Source organism: Meles meles, chromosome X (assembly GCF_922984935.1).
Source record: "Meles meles chromosome X, mMelMel3.1 paternal haplotype, whole genome shotgun sequence".
NCBI lineage: Eukaryota > Metazoa > Chordata > Mammalia > Carnivora > Mustelidae > Meles > Meles meles.
The window spans coordinates 126,464,386-126,485,742 of record NC_060087.1 but is presented as its reverse complement, the minus strand read 5'-3'; the positions used below and the strand labels follow the sequence as shown (position 1 = coordinate 126,485,742).

At 40.8% G+C, this 21,357-nt stretch overlaps 1 protein-coding gene across 12 annotated transcripts in view; it reads right to left on the bottom strand.

The window, feature by feature from the left end:
* Positions 1 to 12,129: 12,129 nt before the first annotated feature.
* Positions 12,130 to 21,357, bottom strand: part of FMR1 (FMRP translational regulator 1) — a 38,077-nt gene continuing 28,849 nt past the window's right edge. For 2 of the 12 annotated variants that reach the window (XM_045995335.1, XM_045995338.1), the window contains 4 exons: positions 19,029 to 19,224; positions 17,296 to 17,403; positions 16,735 to 16,817; positions 12,130 to 14,543 (listed from right to left, as the gene is read on the bottom strand). In XM_045995335.1, the coding sequence (XP_045851291.1) occupies positions 14,382 to 14,543; positions 16,735 to 16,817; positions 17,296 to 17,403; positions 19,029 to 19,224 (549 nt within the window). In that variant the 3' untranslated portion in view covers positions 12,130 to 14,381. Of the gene's footprint in view, positions 14,544 to 16,734; positions 16,818 to 17,295; positions 17,479 to 19,028; positions 19,225 to 21,357 lie in introns of all 12 variants that reach the window. The other 10 variants (XM_045995330.1, XM_045995334.1, XM_045995333.1 and 7 more) reach the window with 7 other exon arrangements.

The following is a 21,357-nucleotide window of genomic DNA, read 5'->3' as shown; positions in this document are numbered from 1 at the left end:
AAGTGACATTTAATTTAAGTTTTGAAGATTGAATAGAAAATGTTCAGGCCAACAAGATGGGAAAGATTTTTTTTTTTTATGGAGGAGGCCGAACAGAGACCCAGAGGAATGGAAGGACATGATAGATATGGTATGTTTGGGAGTCGGGGATAAATATTCTGCCATACTTCAAAGTATGTACAAACCTGAGCTTTTGATCTTTTTCTCCCAAACCAGTATCTGCTCCTGACTTCTTTTTTTCCTGTGGATGTTCCCATCCTTCTGATCCCTTTGATTGACAACCTCATGTCCAATTAGATGCCTGTTGATTTTGCTTCAAAATACTCCTCAGTTCCATTCCTCCTTTCTAGTTCTATCTAAAGAGTCCCAGCTTAGACCTACATTACTTCTTCCCTTGACCAGCAAAGGTTTCCTGAGAGATCTCTACAAGTAGGTTCCACAGTTCTAATGCACCCTACTCACTGCAGTCAAACAATTCTTCCTACTAAAATAACCTCTGCTGGATCCCTAAAGGCTACAGTATAAATGATGACAATAAATCTGCTCCCTCCTTCAGGAAGCAGTCTCTTTCTTTGGTGCTGGACCCACTGCTTCTTCTCTTTGCTTCCTCACTCTACCCTGTCCCTGCAAAGGATCACGTACACTCCTGCAGCTGATTTGCCATTATGTCCTTATTATTCAAAAAACTGCAGTTCAGATCTCTCTCCTGAGCCCCACTGAAGCATCATTTCTGCTTGGCTGACTCACAGCACTTAAATCTGCTCACATCCCAAACTGAATGATTATCTACCACAAATCTGCCCTTCCTCTGCTGTTCACTATATCAATCAGAGGTACTACCTTTTGTCCAGTGGCTCAAATGGGAAATCTGGGAGAACTCACTGAGTCCTCCATAGTTTTCAATCCCCATCAGTCAATCAACAAAAGCTCTCTATTCTAACTCTGAAATTAAGTGTGATGGTTAGTTTTCTGTGTGAACTTGTCCAGGCTATACAACCTAGTCATTCCATCAAACACCAGTCTAGGTGTCACTGTGGAAGTATTTTATAGCTGTGGCTTAGCATTTACAATCAGTTGGCTTTAAGTAAGGGACGTTTCCCTCAGTAATCTGGGCAGACCTTATCGAATTACTTGAGAGACCCCGAGAGCAAAATTGAAATGTCCCTGAGGAAGAAATTGTGCCTCAAGATGGCAGTATCAGTTCTGGCCTGCATTTTTCAGCCTGCCAGCCTGCTCTAGGAATTCTGAACTTGCTGGCTTCCAAGTTGCACAAGCCAGTTCCTCAAATTAAATCAATATCTATTTTGTAAATTTTATGCGTTCTGTTTCTCTGGAGAACCTTGACCGATACACAATGTCTCTATTCCATCTACTGCTGTTGTTTCCAGGTCACTCTCCTTTTCTGTAAACCCCGAAGACAGCTGGTTATGGCCCAAATGCCTTTCCTTGGTTCCTGGCTCATGAGCGCTCACCTGCTCTGCATTTATCTTACCCCCTGGCCTCAGCTCTTGTCCCTCTCCATCATTCCATGATGGCCACACATGACTTGCCCAGACTCGTGCTTGAATGTGAAAAACTGAATTCATAGTGAATTCAGAGAAAGAAAGATCTGCTCTGTATTTATCACCTCTTTCACTCATTGTTGGGGTTTTTTGCAAGACAAGATGACTTTTCGTTGTTTACACTGACTTGTTTACACTTTGTTTACACTGTTTACACTGAGTTTGAATTCCTCTGTTAAACACACATACTTCTAAATCTTCCATCCATTTTTTATCACCCTATCAACAAGGTGGGAGACTGAAGAATGTCTATTTTCCCCATCTGGAACTGGCATGAGACATCAAAGTGTCTAAAAAAGTCTCTGATTCTTCAGGGTTTATAAGGGTGGGCTAAAGATGATATAATGCCAAAGTCTTTTACAAAGTACCTTTTACAAAGTACCTTAACAGAATAAAAGTTTATCACTTGCTCATGCTACATGCCCCACACAGGTGAGCAGGGACACTCTGCTCATCGTTGTCCCTGTTACCCAGATCGATGGAGGTGACGCTGTCTTATGATGCTGCCATCTCAACTTGAGCTTCCAAATTGCCGTGTCCGGGTTAGAGAGTGTGGAGAATCACAGCATCCTGGCTTGTCATCTCGTTGGCCCAGAAATGATGTGCATCCTTTCTGCTTTCACCTCATTGGCTACAGGAAATTACAGGGCCAGGCTTCAGTCAAGGGAGGCATGTGCCTGTGAGGAAAGAAGAATCAGGAACCATGGTGAACCCTAGAAATATGTAACACTAGTATTAATACGAACAGCAATCGTTTAGGGGGGATGAGCCATGTACAGCGCACTGTGCTAAGCACATTATATTAATCCTTCTAACAGGCCTGAGGCAAGTGTTAATATCTCCATATTTGGGGGAAAACTGAGGTTCAGGGAGATGGTGTGATTTGTTGGAGGCTGTGAGTGATATTTAAGCTTGGATCTGAACCTGCCAGCCGCTGCTCACTCCCGACGCTGTACCCTCGTACTTAATGCCCTTTCCAGATCTCTGTGCTTTTGCGCCCATGATGCCCTGGGCCTGACCAAAGTAGGAAAAATGCATTCTTGGCAAACTCCTGTTTACCCCTGCTGATCCATTTCAAACCGGAAGTCCTCTGTGAAACTTCTCCTGACTTCCTCCTGCAGAGCTCATTGCCCCAGGCTCAGCCACACTCAGCTCAAATCACTAGCGGAACCCTCATCATATGGTTTTGTTATTATATGTTAACCTGATTTTTTCCACTAGACTGTGGATCCTTGAACAAGGGAGCCATGTCCCATTTCTCTCTGTATTTTCAGGCCAGAGGCAGAAGAGCTGAAATCCAGCCAGCGCTGGTTAAGAAGACATGCCAGACACGGGTCTAAGTGCTCTTTACACATGCCAGTTTCACTCCCATGCCATCTTGATGAGTTAGGTGCTGTTATTAGCATCATCGATTTTACCAGTGAGGAAACTTACACTAAAGAATGTTTAAATAACTTGCACAAAGCCTTATAGGTAGTAAATAACTGTGCTGGAATTAGAACTCCCGCAGTCTAACCCTAGAACCTAAGCATGCTTAGCCACTATGCTACTGCTAGAAAGTTCTTCCAGCTCGTATCTTAGCCCTTTGCTCCTAAATACTTCACATATTTCCTAAAATCGAGAATATTCTCTTATATAATCATAGTACAGTTATCAAAAATGGGAAATTAGCATTGTCCTATTATGTAATCTATAGACCATATTCATAGTCAAGTTTCCCAATAATGCCTACTGTAAAAGAAGACAACAATATTTTCTGGTTCAAGATCCAGGGCCACATGTTGCATTTAACTGTAATGCCTTTTTAGTATGCTTCAACTGTCAACGGTTCCTCGGTGTTTCTTTATCTTTTATCACCTCAATAATTGTGATGAATACAAGTCTTTAGTTTTGTAAAATGTCCATCGATTTGAACTTGTCTGATGTTTCCACATTATTAGATTAAGCTTATTAATTTTTCTAACAAGAACACTGATGAGTGAGCTGTGCCCTTCTCAGTGTATCTTATGAAGAGACATGATTATCTCTTTGTCCCTGTAATTATCTATTATCTTATGCTAATTTTTCTGTTTCCCAGTGTCATTTTCTTCTGCATCTCCACATCAAATACACTGACTCATGGTGTATTTTTTTAAAGATTTTATTTATTTATTAGACAGAGAGAGAGAGAGAAAGGGAACACAAGCAGGGGGAGTGGGAGAGGGAGAAGAACCCAAAACGGAACTCGATCCCAGGAACCTGGGTCAAAGGCAGATGCTTAACAACTGAGCCACCCAGGTACTACATGGTGTATGTTTAATAAACATTAGTTGTATGAATAAATCCTCATTCCTCTAAAAGAAAACTATTAATCAAGCCCAAACTATGTGAATCATAACCCTAGTTTCTTCCCTTTCTCTGTCCCCACATAATAATCACAAAGTCCCACTGATTCTCTCTCCTAAATATCATAGTGATCTCACCATCTCCATTCTCGATGCCATTGCATTGGCTCGTTATTCAAACAACCTGGCCTCCCTGCCTCTAGTCTTGCTCCCTTTAATGTATCTCTGGGAGGTGAGTGAAATAAAACACCAGTCCTGTATAATGGACACAAGAATAGATTTTATTGTTAAGTGTTAGTAAGATGAGGCACATGGTCTCATGTTCTGTCATTATCCCACAGTGAAACCTGTCTTCTCATTGGGACCAGAAATTAACTGGATTTGCCAGTAGGGTTTCTAGAAGTGGTGACAATGGCAATGAAGACATTGTAAAATGAAGAGGGTCCCAAATGAGATACAAAGTTCATCATGAAAACTGTAGGGCTTCAGTAGGATGTGGTTGAGAGCCATGTGGCTAACCCCTATAGTCGATGTTAGATCGTGCCACTTGCAGTGAGGTATTCAAGCAGAAACAGCAGGAGCTGTTGGCCACAGTGCATACTGCCTAGTCAGTAAATGAGCTAAAGCTATGCATTTATCCAACAACGCAGAGGTAGGGAATCAAGAATATCTTTGGTAGTGTGACCCTAGATATCTCATTGGTAATCTCGTGGAGTCAGCCTTAGAAACATCTTCTGATGGGAGGAAAACCCATATAAAATGGTGATAAACTGTGTCCCTCATGCCCTCAGGTAGATCTTGCTAATGGGACCAGAATCTGGGGATATATAGTCTTTGCCCACTGGCTCTTTGGCTACGAAAGAGTTGTATGGCTGTTCTTAGGAAGTGGGTAAACTTGTATCTAAGTAGAAGGCAGGGGAGACAAGGGAGGTGGTCCCACTACATAGAAAAACTAGCCCTGGAAGTGGGTGAGAAGAGCACAAATCCTGCTTTGAATTGGGTTCAAGGTGAATCTCTGTACCTGTTTGGCATGGACACCACAGGTGATGGATACATGAATATAGAAAATCAAGGCAGAGTGGTTGAGTCCCCTGCCTGGTAGAAGCAATATCAGAGGTCTTGTATGATAGTGCAATGCTGATAAGATTCCCCTGTAGCCAAATCAATTGGGGGTGACATAGCTAGCTTTCTGATAGTTAGTAGTACGGTCATTGCCCCAGACTGGTACAGTCTATCAATATCTGGACTAGAAAAAGAGTGGTTATTTGCCCCTTGATCCTCCACTTGCTTCCGAGAGTTGGATCTGTCCATGCCCAATCAGTTGGGGTCCATCAGCTCCCCTCAGTAATGAACCAGGATGTATTTTATATGCTGGAGTGAAAAGCTCCATAGAGACCAGGGGCTCGCAATTCCATTACCAAAGGGAGTCAGTCTCTTGACATCAAGGAAGATGGCTACAGTGTAAAGGTGACTTACTGCATGAGCAAGAGTGTCCTCAACTTGCAGAGGAGGGGTATGAAAAACCCAGTGTCAGAGTTGTCTGCCTGGTGGGGAAGGACACCAGATGCCATTTTAAATTTGTGTTCATCCACATTTCTGTGATCTATGTAGTAAAAATTTTCCAGTTACTCACTATGGTCAGTGCAGGTCCAAAGAAAGGGGGAAGTATTATTACATAGTGTGGTGTCTGTGCAGCTGTGCCTGAGAGCCCCACTTGCTACCCTTCTGCAGCCAAGACTGTGTTTGTGCCAAGGTCATGTTTCCTGTAGACCACTTCTAGCCCTTGACTGAGCAACAGTCGGGGTACAAATGTAGATCCATTCTTAGGAGGAGGAGAAACACTGTAACAGCTAACTTTGGTTCAAGAACTCCCCATCAGCATGGTTGAAACTTGCTTGGAACTGTAACATAGCCTCAGATCCTTCCTACTCCATCCTTCTTCAGGCCCGTGAAGTATATTTGCCAGTATGAGCCAGTCCTATCTTCCATAGTATGACAAAGCTCACTCTGAATTACAGTTTAGGATGCTGCCTGTGAGTGTAGCTTCTTTGTATGTCAAATGACAGCCTTTCATGGTGGTTTTGTCACTGTGCTGGGTCTGGACATAGATCTAGTAGGCCACCATAGATATGGATATGACTGATGTCTCACGGGCTCAGTTGACCTACTTCTTGCGGATGCTTTGCTTTTCTGAGGATGTGGAGACAAATACATAAGTGACTTATTAATTGAGCTTGGGGGTGAGTTGTATTTGTTTTCATCATGTTATAACTTGACTACTCTCAGCCTGGGTCACTTAAAGGCCTGACTGTAGTGAGGCCATTCGCAGTAGCCCATGAGTCCATGAAAATGTGTATTTCATCCATTGAGGAGCAGAATGCTTTATTACCAAAAGCATCACTTTTCAGGTCGCCCCATTGTGTAGAGCAATTAATGCCACGGGTTGTCAGCACTTAAAATCTTCATAACAGATGGCCTGGTATTCTACGGAACTTGTTCACCCATCAGTGAAACAAGTTTCCTTATATGGTACTAAGTCTCAAAATGGAGGTCCCTATTTAGCCAGTCACTCAGGGTAAGCAGCCAGTGGGGACATCTCGGTTTCTGCTGAGTGGTAGCCACCTATTCTTGCAGATGGCTTAACCCCGGATTGGAGGTACTTCCATTTCACATTTTCTCAGTTCGTGGCATGTTGTCGATGATTAAGCGATTGTCTCTCAGTTCCAGACCATCCTTCCGGTGCCACGTTAAGGCCACATACCAGGTGCCAGGAATGGCTGCCATCAGTTCAGTCACCTACTGTGTATCAGATACTTTGAGTGTCATGGCAGCCACCACTAAAACCAGTGATGTACAATCAGGGGCGACAGGCACTGGATTTACTCACTGGCTAAAGAGGACTGGGAATTGGAAAACATTGTGACCTACCACTCCCTCCTGGCAATGGGATAAGCCTTGTATATATTCCTTCTCACCTACTGGGATGTGATTCTGTTTCAACTGCCCCATCGTGGCAGGCTTTGGCAATACAAGAGGCTCTGCATTTACTGGGAAAGACGGCAATAGCCACACCCACTCAATAGGTCAGTGTACCACGCTGGGTTGAGGGAGCCCAGCATGTTCATACCTATTATGTAGTAATTGTGCCAAGTCTCTTGGCTGTAAGGAAAACCCACCTCAAACCCTGCCAGGGAAATTCATTTACTGTGCACTTACTGGTCCAAGAACAACAGTGCCTCGGGCTCTAGTGTCTGGTAGGTCCAGATCTGCTGAATCCTCCCCACACGTGTTCTAGGCTACAAGGACCCGCACAGAAAGTCAGCAATCCCCTTTAAGAGGGCAGAGGACTGGGCCCTGGGCCAAGTTCGCTTTTGAATGAACTCAAATCTGAATTGAAGGGCCAATTAGCAGTTGGGCTAGAAAATCAGTCTCCTGGGTGGCACAGAGGCCTGCTGGAGATGGGGAGTCTTCGACAGTCTCTTTCAGCAGTGTTAAGATATGGCTAGCCACTTGGCTTCCTCCTCTGGAGTCTTCTTCAAGGAGGCTTTGCAGATTTGCTGGCCAGGCAGTAGGGAAAACGAATGGCCTCCATCTCCAAAGGGAATCACCCCCACCCAGGACCTCCTGGCATTAGCTCTCTATAAGGGTGTGCTTGATGTAGAATCAGTTATTGATGGGGTGTTGGGGTGGTGCAGTCGGTTGAGCGTCCAACTCTTGATTTCAGCTCAGGTCATGATCTCAGGATCTCGTGGGATCGAGCCCGGTATTGGCGGGGGGGGGGGGGGGGGGGGGGAGGGTGCGGGACTCTGTACTCAGCAGAGTCTGCTTGCCATTCTCTCACCCTTTCCCCTCCCCAACCCCCCGCTGGCTCGCTCACTTTCTCTTAGAATAAATAGATAAATCTTAAAAGGGTAAGTTCTTGTTGTTTCCTGGACACTTCCTTATGTTCTCTCTGCAACCTCCTTATAGTGATCTGGGTTACTTAGCCCTTAGCCCGACGACCTCACTACTTGTCCCATTTCCTTACTTAGCGATCCCTTCATTCAAGCCCCAGAACCATGACATGCTGCCTGAGGGAACCTATGAGATCTGAAGTGGTGCTTTGATGCCTTCCCACTTATGCTGAGACCTGTGGCACCTTACAGGGCCCTGTATCTTTTCCCCCTTTGGATAGGGCCTAAGTCAGCCACTGGAGGATTATCCCATCCCTTACTCCCTGACAGGAGTAAAATTAGGGCTGTCTTCCTCACATAAGACGCCATCAGCCTTGTCAGCGGTCTCTGAATTAAAGTCATTTGCTCACAACTTATCACAATGCCCAGGGTTTTCCTACAAGCATGCCAATAGTGTCAGAGCGCCTCAAGGCCGCTAGGACCTCAGTAGAGATGTCTCACTCTGCATTCAGTGTCTCAGGAAGTCTCCTCTTTGTGGATGTGTGAATCTGACTTCCATGAGCATTCAATTCAAGCCCAGGGCAGGCACATCTGCTCTCTCATTGGTCAGGATAGTAAATTCATTCGGCAAAAGGGAACGCTGTGGTAAACCCCAAATGCTGGACACTCAGTGTCACTCACCTCATGGGTGCAACTTCTTCATCATGCAAGCAGTTCAAGCCTCAGGAGATTCGTGTGACTGTCAGTGTACCTCAACCCCACCCCTGACAGGCCCCTGCGTGGTACATTCCATAATGAACAGGGTTCAAATCCAAGAAGTTAGACTGAATCAACTATTCTAAGGGCACTTGGGACCAAGGGCCCTCTTCTCCTGATTTCTTTCTTCTTAGAGCTCACAGGGCTGGCTGACTTGAGAGCGTTGAGGGATCCAATCATTTCAATCTGCCTTACATGGAGGGGCTTACATGTCCAGGGCCTTTGCAGTAACATATTCACCAGCGACTGCAGCTCGGCTAGGTTTCCTACTACCCTTGGTGGGTTGCTATCCATCCTGGTATGGCTTAGTTGACCCCTTTTTCAGTTTCCCAAAGGCCGAAGCTGGAACAAGTGGCATTTGCCTCACGCTGGGCACCATCTGTGAAAGGGTGGGTGAAGGCGAACACCACACCACCATCCAAAAGGAAGAGGTTTTAATAAAAGAAAATTACCAGCAAGAAGAGGCACAGGGATGCCCATTTTCTCTTGCAGAGATGCAAAGGTCACAGGGGAAGGTTATTTCTTCTCTGGGGGTCTACCCTTCCACAGGGCAAGCCTGACAGCAACCTTGTACGCAGACAATGAAGTCAGGGCTTAAAACTGCCGGCTGTCAGGGGAGCTGTCTGGGAACCCAGGCCGTTGGCCCCTGTGACCCTGTCGGAAGCTGGCTTTGCACTGGGGCAGAAGAGCCTCCTGAGAGTTGGATTTGGGCCCAGTCCCTCCTGTCAGCTGGTTACAAGGTAAACTGACAGGGGCTCCCAGAGTCATGGGACAATCCTGTCTGTGTGCCACACTTTAAGAGGAAACCTGGTCATTTCAGACCCTTCCAAGGCACCCTGAGGTCCAACCCCTAACATGGCACTGTAGGCCTCCCTGACAGTACCTCGACTCACCTCTCTCTCCCTCAAATTCTGTGCCCGAGCCACATGGAACTCTTGGAAGCTTCCCACATACAGATTTCCTCATGCGTAGATTATTGCCCTCAGCACCTGTACACCTGGCTAACTCCTCCAATCTGCTTTAAGTAAGACTCACTTCACCTGAGAAGTAGCCCCTTCCTGGCTCCACACCATCCTGATCCCGGCGGGTCCCTCTGCATGCTCCCACCTTGCCCTGTGCATTTTAGCACTTACTGTGTACTGTATGCTGCAACTGCCCATAGACTCAAGCTCTCCCATTGGACAGTGAACTTCTTTAAGGTCTGAGATATTATCCCTGCATCCCTAAGAAACTTGTCACAGACCTGCTATATAATAAATATTTAGTAATGATTTAATGAGATGAAATCAGGGGGATGGTTCATTACCACAGACTCTCTGTAGCGTTCTCCACATAAAACATGAATACTTATACATGAAATATGAATGCATATACAACTTTGGAGTTGGGATACCTTAGCAACCATTCCTTTAACACATGGAAACACTGAAACATGGAGTTGAAATGACTTATGCAGTAACCACAGAGCCAGTCTATGCCCTGGACAAGTGTGGAATCTACCCCGCAATTCCATTTTCCACAGCATTAACTCCCTATGTCCGTTCCTGTCATGTAGTAGCTACAATGCATTTGCAACTTTTAATGATACATATTCCTTGAGAACCAGTACTGTTTATTGACACAGTATCTTAACAGGTTTTGATTTCCGGGGAAATCTGACAAAGATGCCTTAGTATTTATCAAAGGAACTTTATACTTGAAGAAATAACACTGGAATTTTTTTTCCTTCCTGCATAAGCCATCCAAATTTTGAATAAAGCTGAATCATTATCATATACCCCAATTCCCAGGATTCTGTTTGTCTCTTGTTGACACTCAGTCTTCCAATTTTCAACCTACCCCTGTAATCAAATCTATGGCATACACAAATTGGTGGGAAAAACCTTTATGCACTCAATTTTGAAAAGCCGCTGCCTTGAGCTCAGGTCATGATCGCAGGGTCCTGGGATCGAGTCCCACATTAGGCTCCTTGCTTGGCAGGGAGCCTGCTTCTCTCTCTCCACCTCTGCCTGCTTGTGTGTGCTCTGACAAAGAAATAAATAAAATCTTAAAAAAAATAAAAAAATTAAAAAAAATAGATTGAGAGAGAGAACAAGCAAGAGGGGCAGAAGAAGAGAGAATCTCAAGCAGACTCTGAGTGCTGAGTGCTGAGCCTGACGCGGGGCTCAACCTCACAACCCTGAGATCACCACCTGAGGCAAAACCAAGAGTCAGATGCTTAACTGACAGTGCCACCCAGGCGCTGCAGAAAGAAAACTTCTAAATAGCCCCAAATAAAATTTTTAAACAGTCCTAAATAAACATACAGTGGAAAAGATGCTCAAGATTTAAATAATGGTACCTGTGGGGTACCTCAGTGTCTCAGTCGGTTAAGTGGCTGCCTTCAACTCAGGTCATGATCCCAGGGTCCTGGGATCGAGCCCGGCATCAGGCTCCCTGCTCAATGGGGAGCCTGTATCTCCCCCCCTCCCCATGTTCATACTATCTGTCTCTTTCAAATAAATAAAATCTGAGAATAAATAAGTACTGGTACCTGTTAAGCTTTTTGAGCGATAAAGATTAGCATCTGCTAAAGGCTATTTCAGAATAACTGGTTATCTGAGGCATCAGAAGGTCATGAAGGAAAAATGCTATTTATGGCCACGAGACAAATGGACTCAACAGGGATCAAATCAGTATACTGACTCTAAAAGACATTGTATTCCTAAGCATCAGGAGATCTAAGATCATGATCAAATGGGAGAAAGGCCTCTGAGTAAGCCAAATTGAGTGTCAAGGCGGATGTTGCCAACAGGCTTTTCATACATAGCACTGAAGATCACTGTGAAACCAGGAAAACCCAACCAAATTACTCATAGATTGGTTTTAACCTACCACATCTAATGGACTGTGCTCAGCTCTTCTGGCCCTGGAAGAGTCCAGAACGAGGCAGAAAGCAGAACAAGGTAGCAGAAAACCAGGTAAGTAGGAGAATGAAAACCCAGAAAGGCAGAAAACAAAGATGGAGTTTTCAGAGGGGGAGCGGGGGAGGGGAGAGGCAGGCCATCAATATAGAAGACACTCCTGCATCCTTAAATCATTTTGGATGCTAACACAGAGAACTTTGACTGGATCTCCTCTCCACCTTTAACCTTTTTTCTCGGCTGTGCCCAAGTTTCTTGAAGTGACTACAACAGCCATTTCAGGCACCTTCTACCTACAAACCCATCATTTATTTTATTATGGTTTTCTTTTTTAAACTACACAGACACATTTAGTATTTTCAAGTGGCAGGGTTTATTTATGTGAGCACAGACAGGACTATGTGTTCAATATGGTTTGGTGGCACCCTATGTAATTAATGTGTTGAAATATTATGACTGGGAATATGGAGAAGCATTTTCCAGTGGTTATGTTTTTGCCTTTTAAGGGCACAAAAAACATTATTTGCAAGGCATATATGCTTTGCATGATGAATAACTCCCCCACCCCCCATGCTGCTAATATTTGTTATATTTAGAAATTTAAGACCAGGAGCAAACATCTGTCAGACTAATTTTTTGCTTTTTCATAAGTGCAACTTTTTAATAAAAATTTACATCTAGATAAACAATCTTCAGATTTTTGAAACTTTAATAAGATTTTAAAAACATGACTTAGAACTGAAAAACATACACGTTTAGCACACAAATATTGTAATACGAATCAACTCCAACTCCATTTGAAAACATGTGAATCAAATTACAGTTTTAGAAGTTAGTAATTCACATTTAAGCAAGTTAGCGCCTTGCTGAATTCAGCCTTTGTAAAAAAAGAGACTTAGTGCATATTGTAATGGCACAATGTGCTTTTGTACCATTTGTTGGTTTTTTTCCACCTTATTAAACAAGTTCAAGTTCTTGAAAGTTGGTAGATAACAGCTAACTTCCTAAGACATGTGAAACTTCCAGTGGTAACAGTTACATTTTGTAACAGAACACTTTCTATAGATTTCTTTTCCTATCTTAAAAGTTTAAAAGCAATCATTTGTAAGGATTGCATCAACATCAATTTAGCAGAGGAAGATCAAACTTTATTGAAACTGCTTGCATACAAAATATATTGCACTATAACCAAACAAATGTCAACATAAAATCCAATCTGTTGTCGCTAATATGTACAGAGAATATTGCCCAAGAGCAGTTACATTACAAGGTCATTCTACCTTGGTTAATTATCTACAGTATTTTAAACCAAACAGCTTACAGATGATGTGTGCAAGGTACCAATTTCTGTTTTCAAATACTATACATTCCCAGAATAAATAACTAAAAATCAACATTAATGTTTGGCAATACTTTTAAAAGACTTTTTAATATTCTTGAAATCATGTGCAGTTTGTTGCCATTTTTATATGCTTATTTGTATGCAAGGAAAAGTAAGTATAAAATGAAAATTCAAAGAAACAAACTCACAAAATACATCAGAGGCAGAACTTCGGTTCACACGGCTCTGTACAGACTCAGTGGTACCCCTACTTGGAGTTATTTTTTAAGAAAAATATAATATCTGAAGAGTGAAGGTCCTTCACATATTTTTCCTCAGTAAATTTCATTCATAAAAAAGACTCAAAAACAGAACCAAAACCCAACACATCAAAAAACAAAAGAAAAAAAAACTAAAGAAAAGAAGTATTTGTTAACCAATTCTAGTCCGCTTTCCAATTCCACTTATACATTAGAGCTCATATTTCAAGGCTTACATTTAACCTGCTTCCAATGTTTTTTAGACAAAGTACCTGTACTTCACAGGATTATTATGCACACATGAAAATGACCTTTCTATCTCCCCCAAATAACCTTGAAATTAAAATATGAAAAACTTCACAAAAGTTGGGGAGGACAAAATAAAAAAAAAAGGCTCTAAGTTAAAATTGGTCATCAGGCCAAAGAGCAGGCATATCCTACTAACTTTCCACCAGGAAGATTTGTTCCTAGCTGAAAACATTTTATTTTAGCCTCTCTCAAATGAAAAGATAGTTATTTCTTCTCCTGTCTATATAGAAAAATTACACATCCTTCTCAATAACACTATTTGTCAAACTTCAGTGCAACAAAACAAAAACAAAACAAGTTCTATTCTTTATACTGCCTAACCTGATGTTTCTGTAAGGAAAAAAAATATGGAAAGCATGCATTCTTCTATAAAGTACTAATGTTTGACAGGGTTTGCTACATCTTTAACATTTAGTGTTTCCAACTTATCTTCCCTGAACTCTGCATCCAAATATAATATTCCTACCTGCCAAGATATAAAAAAGGCACAGATCATACAACTTTTTTTTTTTTTTTTTTTTTTTTTGCTAATGAAAATGACAAACGTCACATCACACACATCTCAGGGTCCACTAAAATACTGGAAAAGTGGACCAAACATAAACTGACACAGGACATGAAATGACATAGTATTTCATGGATTTCTCTATAGGAGATTGAAAACAGAACTGTAATATGATTACTAAAAATGCTATTTATTCAGAAAAACTGAAATGTACCGGCAAGTTATCACCCAATGCAGGAAAATGGTCAAATTAACAAAAAATATCACTGCTCAGTACTTTAAAAAATAAACCAAAATAAAATCCTGCCCTGAAGTGCTAATGTATACTTAAAAGCAACGTTTCAAAATTTCAACGTATCTTTTTGTGCAAATTTGAAAATTGTTGCTTATGGCCAATACCAAAAAAATAAAATTCATAACAGAATTTGTATTCATTTCATGCCCTGTGCCATCTTGCCTACTATTTGTCTTTGGCCTAACAAAGTTTTCTAATACGGAATAAGAGTTATGGAAATGGTTTAGGAAATATAACTTCAGAATTATGCAGTTTAGGGTACTCCGTTCACAAGCGGTTGCTGACCATCCACGTTGTCTGGCTTTTCTTTCTTCTGGTTACGATCTTTACCCGTGCGCAGCCGATTACCTTCACTGGAGGTATTCTGTAATGTTTTAGTGTGGACACTCCTTTCATTATTGCAGTCAACTCTGATCTAAAACAAGTTATAATTGTTATATACACAGACCATATCCTATTGTAATCTGTAATTGGCCTGACAAGAAATTTAAGCCTGAAGTGTAAGTTCCACATGGTAAAAGGGGAAATGGGAGTGAGAATAGAGGAAAATGCAAGAAATTAAGGTCAGGAAGGATTTTTTATTTATTTTATGATTTTTAAAACACTCTTCTTCTTTAACTGGAACACACTGGTCATCTCACTGCATCCAAAGTTAGATAAAAACTCACAATCCTACCGTGTCTTCTTCTAAGCAGAATAAAATAGTGAGAAACAAAATAGTTAAAATTAATTACTATTACTAATTATGAGATAATATATACCTATAAAACTAGAGTTCAAAAGAATGGGTTATTCTTAAAGACTGTGAAACCCATGAGGGACCCAGATTGATGCCTTCCTATTCCCCTTTACCAGGGTAAGAACTCAACTCGCTTATTAAGTAACTAGCCTTTAGTTTACACCTGAATTATCTATCATAGGTAAGATTAACCTCTCTATACTGAGGCTTACAGTCTTACAGTAGAAAAATTTGAGCCTTGCTTTCTTACAGCTTGTATTTTCAGTAAGGCTAGTCAGATAATCATAAGACTTGAACTCTGAAGAATAATAATGGTACAGGGAAATTCGACAACACTTATGTGTGAAAGGACTGGAATGCCAAGACATGTGTAAAGATGAATGCAATTCAGAAAATAGTATCCTAAGATCTATAAAATAGTTTAAGTGCCAACACGGAACACTTAAAACACTGCTAACAATTCCAGATGCTGTATAAGAGAATATTGACCAATGGGCTTAAAACAACTACAACTATTGATCTGCTTGAAATACCAATGCTACATAGATCTCAAAATGGATTGCTCTAATTTCAAAGTGTGTTCAAGTGCTGGGTCTCAGTGTGCATTCTAAATGTTTGGCCATCAAAGGCTTAATGCTTTGACTTGGATCTATTCTCCTACATGGAAAACACAGACCTTTTTATTCGCTGTCCCATTTTAATTATAAATACAATTATGAATATGCATCCTTTTAAGCAATATGATCAGATTGCCAAATTCCTGGAACATGTCACTTTCAGCAGAGAATTAAAAGACCGGCAGATAAAGGCCTTCTATCTCTGAAAAACACATGTACGTACATCATTTCCTCATCTCTTTACCTAGACCTAAGGTCTTTTCTATTCCTTAAGAACCTGCCAAAAGTTAACACCTACTTACAACTACTAGGAATCCTACAGAATATTCTGTCATGAAATTTGTGCTCTTGAAAAGCATCTCACTCATCTTGAATGTTGGTCCTAAACCAATCCATAGTCAATAAGGAACCCTAACTACTTGGATTAAGGATTAAGAATTTAAGAAGCAGAGGAGAATATGGGTTCTGGGAATCATATACCAGAGTTCAAATATCATTCCACCGTATGATCATTATGTGACTGTGGACAAAGGACTGAATCTTTCTAAAAGCTTCAGTTTACTCATCTAAAGAATAAAAAATAAAACTACTTACCTTAGGGGGCTGCTGAAAGAGTAAATAAGGTACACACACACACACACACACACACACACACACACAGCACTTAGCAATGGTGTCTGACATGCTCAGGAGTAATTTTAAAGTTATTTAATAATGGATTCAGCATAGGTGATGACCAACTGAAAAGGGATCTCGGAATAGAGGCTGGTTATAAACCAACAGCTGGCTGATTCGCATGTACTAGCTGAGAGCACCAGCAGCCCTATCTACTACAATTACTACCTATGAGACAGATACCTCCTTTTCCTTACTTTCCACTCAAAGAGATCACCCTATCCCTGCAACTCAGGGGAAGAGGGGTCCACAGGGTTACTCAGTTCTCTCAGTACATTCCAGGATGTCCCTTTCCTTGGGAGAATTGCAGGGAACCACCCATGTGGTATTCAAGTCCTAATGGACTGTCAAAGTCTTCACAAATGCTTAAGACTGCATAGTCTCTAGAGAAATTTTCTTCGTATATTTGTCACGAAGAACTAAGACTGCCCACAATTATAATGTTGAAAGGAAAGCATGTCACATGTATCAATTCTGCAACTTTTCAACATGTTTAAAAATCAAGTAAAATAAAATTGTAAGTCTCAAACTACAGTAATTCAAATAATTTAGATGTAAAGAGGCACACAGTTTACCTGGAGGGATCCATCTGCTGTTCTTCCTTTAGCCTCTCTTGGATTACGTGGGCGATTATCTGTTCGGGAGTGATCTTCATTTCCTACAGGGTGAATTTTAAAAGGTTCAACAGTTAACCGACTCTAATGTGCTTATTAGAAGTTCTTTATTCCTACATTCTCAATTTATTTAGACCACAGAATATAAAACATAATCAACAATCTAGTGATTCCAGTTACATAATGCTTAGAAATCTACCATGCAACCAAGAAGCAGAAAATATTTCAAAGGCATTACAATTCTCCATCAACTATGTCACAGGTCAACCTGAGCTAATGATCACGTTATGTGCAGAATCCCCAAAGAAGCTGAACGAGTTATTGGTGTTTATTTTTACATTCTACACAAGCCATGGGAAGGCTGACGTTCTGTTGATTACTGCTGATCCCTTCTTCTGCTGACCAGTAGAAAACAGGAAAAATGGGGTTTTAAGTAATATATCCTTGAATCACCAAGATTTTTCACGGAACTTCAGTTGTTAAAATTCGCCTTTAATTATCAAGAAATGAACATCTCTGTACCTTTGAAGCCACCTCCACGTCCTCTTCCTCCCTGTCCTCTTCCTCCACCGCCACGTCGTCGTCCGTCTCCTCTGCGTAGAAAGTTCTCCCTCTCTTCCTCTGTTGGAGCTAATGACCAATCACTGAGTTCGTCTCTGTGGTCAGATTCTGTTTCAGAAGCATTTGATGCTTCAGAATTAGTTCCTATCGAGAGTTAAAAGTTATATACCATTGTCTGACTTAAAAAAAAAAAAAGTTAGGTTAACAGAAGCTTCCAGAGACGTTTCAGGGGTAATCCAATACTCTTCCCAATTTATAAACCCAAAGAGTATCATCACCTTCCATTTTGTAAAAGAAATTATCTTAAATTCAAAATGAAGGGTTTCACAATACTTGAGGTAATTTTGGTTTTAAATGTTTTTGGTTCTTGTAAAAAAAAAAAAGGTATTTTATTAGCCATCTAAGTTCAAACCTGAGTATGCCACATCATTAAACAGCTGTGCTCCTTTAAACATCTGCACTCTCTGGAGGAAGAGTTGTCTACAACAGTTAAATGCAATACCTTGATAAATAAACCTCTATAAAGAGAGTTCCTTTTAACAAGGTTTGGCCCAGGGACAGCGGGGAATGCATACATTTTGGTCACCTCTGAGAGGATGGCGAAGGCCACCATGGCAACTGTCTCAGGGAAGGGTCTTCTGTGGGATCTGGGATTGAACTTAGCTGAAAGGGGATATGCTTGCCTGATGCTTGGTTCACAACCTTCCCTCCCTCTCCCACTGAAATAATTTATCATTAATAAGGGAATTATTAAGATAAGCTCATTATGCATGAGGGGGTGGATTAATGATGTAGGGGGGGATTGGAGTGGGAGAAAAGAGCTCCACGGTGAGGTGGGACTTCAACAGCAAAAAGGACAGGCTGTTGGGAGAGGGGTTAGGGGTTAGGTTCAAGGTTTGCCTTAGGAGTAGGTGTCTGTCTCCCCCACTCCAGAGTATCAACTCTACTACCTCTCTCTCTTCCTCTGTTGGAGCTAATGACCAATTATAGCTTCACCATTATAGCTTCTTTCCTGTGGATCTTGAAGGCTTTTCCATCTTAAAGAGTTCCTTTTTGAAATGCAAATATTTGTGAGATGGATTATACCTTATACCACCATTAGCAAGTTACATAGCAGATACACAGTTGAGCAAGAAAGACAGTAGGCACTGGCAGGTGGGGACAGTGTTCAGTGGAAGGTACTGGGAGAGAAGAAAGAAGCACTGACAGAAGAGCTGGGAAGGCAAAGAGAAACTTTGCCTACTTCTTGACTGTGCCTAGGGCTGACTTTGGCCATGACACTCAAAATCACCTTATGAGCCATAGGATGCAGAGCCCTGATTTACACAGTCCATCCAGCAAGTATGACCAGCACATGCCTGACAAAAAATGAGCCACAGTACACAAATGAAAATAATTTTGGCTATACAGTAATAAAATCAGGAAAGGCCTTAAGAAAGTCATCAACACACAAGGGCTTAAGCAGATTTATCCCCAAGTCAGAACGTGGACAGAACTCACACCTGCCCTGTAAATTCTAAGTGTTATCATCAGGTTTTAACTCTGTATGCCTCTTGCAACACAATTTGACCCACTGTGAATTGGAAACCATGTAGTGAGAAACCGTTATAATGGGGTTCTAATGAATATTAGAGATTAGCAGCTATTAAGTCTAGGAACAGATAAAGTTACTGAGTAAAATGCTTAGTTTGTACCTGAAGTATATCCAGGACCGCGTCTGCCGTGCCCCCTATTTCTGTAAGGTCTACTACCTCGACCCATTCCTTGACCATCATCAGTCACATAGCCTTTTTCCTTATCTGTACGATTTGGTGGTGGTCTAGAACTAGCTCCAATCTGTCGCAACTGCTCATCAATTTGTAATCTCTCCAAACGCAACTGGTCTACTTCCTATTTAAAATATACAAGATAACAGTAAAAATAATTTGACATTTTACTTAATAATACCTTTCTCCTTTTCATCAGATAAAAAATATACTGGAAATATTTCAATTTCAGTTCTAAATTTATAGTAAACACTATTACACAGAATTATCAGGAAATTGAATGGTGTCCTTAAAAAGAAAAATTACTATAGATAACAGATTATTGATGTCCATAATTAGAGATATAACAAAAATACTCAGCATTAAAATTCTACTGAATAGAATTTAAAGTTGTTTGATTTGGCACTATTATCCAATAGAATCTGCTAAGGCACAGATATGCTAGTTAGGGGACTTCTTGATGATAGGATATTGAATAAAGCAACTCTAAAATGCAGGTTAATGACACTTAAGGTTTACCGAGCTAACCTGAAAAGAATCACACACTGTAAATAATCTTAATCGAAATATATTTGCCAGCTAGTATCTTAATTTATGAAGCACTGAGTTTGGGCCATCTTCTGCTTTCAAAGAACATATATTATGGTAGGCCTTTGGATAGGATTACACCATTAAGGAAAAATTATTTTCAGGGAACTGAAAATGCTCCTATTCCTTATATGGCAGGGAAGCGGGGATACAACTATTTAAGAGCTAACCAAAAAAGTTAGATCTTAACATCATGCCTTGAAACCTCTTAAAGACTACAACTATGCTAGGACAAGTACAATGAACAGTATTAATGTTGATCAAAATATACACCTGGGGTCATGACAGACCCTTACACATAGTGCTTCTGATATGTTTGATATGTTGGGTTCTGTCAAATCCAGATGAAGCCTCAATTCTAACCCCTGTCCTTCCAAACTACCCATAAAACATCTCCTTTTCTGGCTAATAGGGAACTGTATCCATAACTATAGTGCTGGGTGTCTGAGTAAAGCAGTGGCCATCACAGGGACTGCTGACATGGACAGTCACTGGATAAGCCCCTGTTAAGCCAAGTTCTTAAAATCTTGGTTGTGGAAGCTTCTGGAAAATAAAGGACAGACACATTTAATCTGTGCTCTGAACCAGAATTTCTGTTTTACAAAGGACTTGAGCAATGAGAGTGAGTAGTTTACTCCACGAGTATAGTTATAGCTCATGGAATGAGTGTTATCTTGCAAAACAGAATGGTAGTCCAGGTTATCCCACTGGGGCAAAGCAGTCACCTTTTGGTGAGAGATGCCAGGCCCAATCAAGGGAAGATCTGGTGATGAAAAGAATGGCAACAGGACAGCTGCTGATAATCAAAAAAGATATTCAATTGTGAAGAATAAATAAAAAGATCTAAAAAAGAACATTAGTCAAAAGAACAAGGGATTGATTACAATGCAACCCTAACTCTCCAGGTCATCGTAATTATTTAAGCTAAGAATATGAAAAAAAAAAAAAAAAAAGAAACACACAGAACAGATTACAAATAAAATACATTTTAAAACAAAAATAAATAAGCAAACCAACAGGGTATCCTACCCATGCAAACCTTGCTGGATGAAACCTTCCCATTTTCAATTATTAACTGACCACCATAAGATGAATGAAATGCCTAACTACTGTACATTTTCCCCCTTATTTGCATCTAAAAACTGTTTCTTTCAAGAAGTCAGCAAAAACATTCTTAAGATAGGATCATAAATAAAACAGAAAGCTGGATTATTTTTAAAATCCTATTTAGTACTAGTCACTTGTAATTTTGATGCATATGGATATAAAGAAGAAATTATAAAAGTGACATGGTAAGATTTTATTTCATTGAATTATACAATATCTTGGCTAAAAGAAATTTTAAAAAGCATCCAGTATAGGGAGAAGTGACTTGCCTAAAGTCACATAAGCTAGTTCATGGTAGGAGAGAGACTAGAAGCAAATCACTAGACTGCCAATCCAGTGCTCTTTCCACTATACCTCTCAGCCTCCCAGTTCCTGATTGCCAGTTTGCAATCTAGAGAAGGTACAACTGTACAAATACTAACTAAAAAGAGCATCTACAAGACATGAGTTGTTTATATTTTGTGTAACAGAGTATAGAGAAAAATACAAAGGATAAACATTTAAACAGAGGACTTCATGAAACACTGGGATTTCCTTAATAAATAACATAAAAGGGACAAAC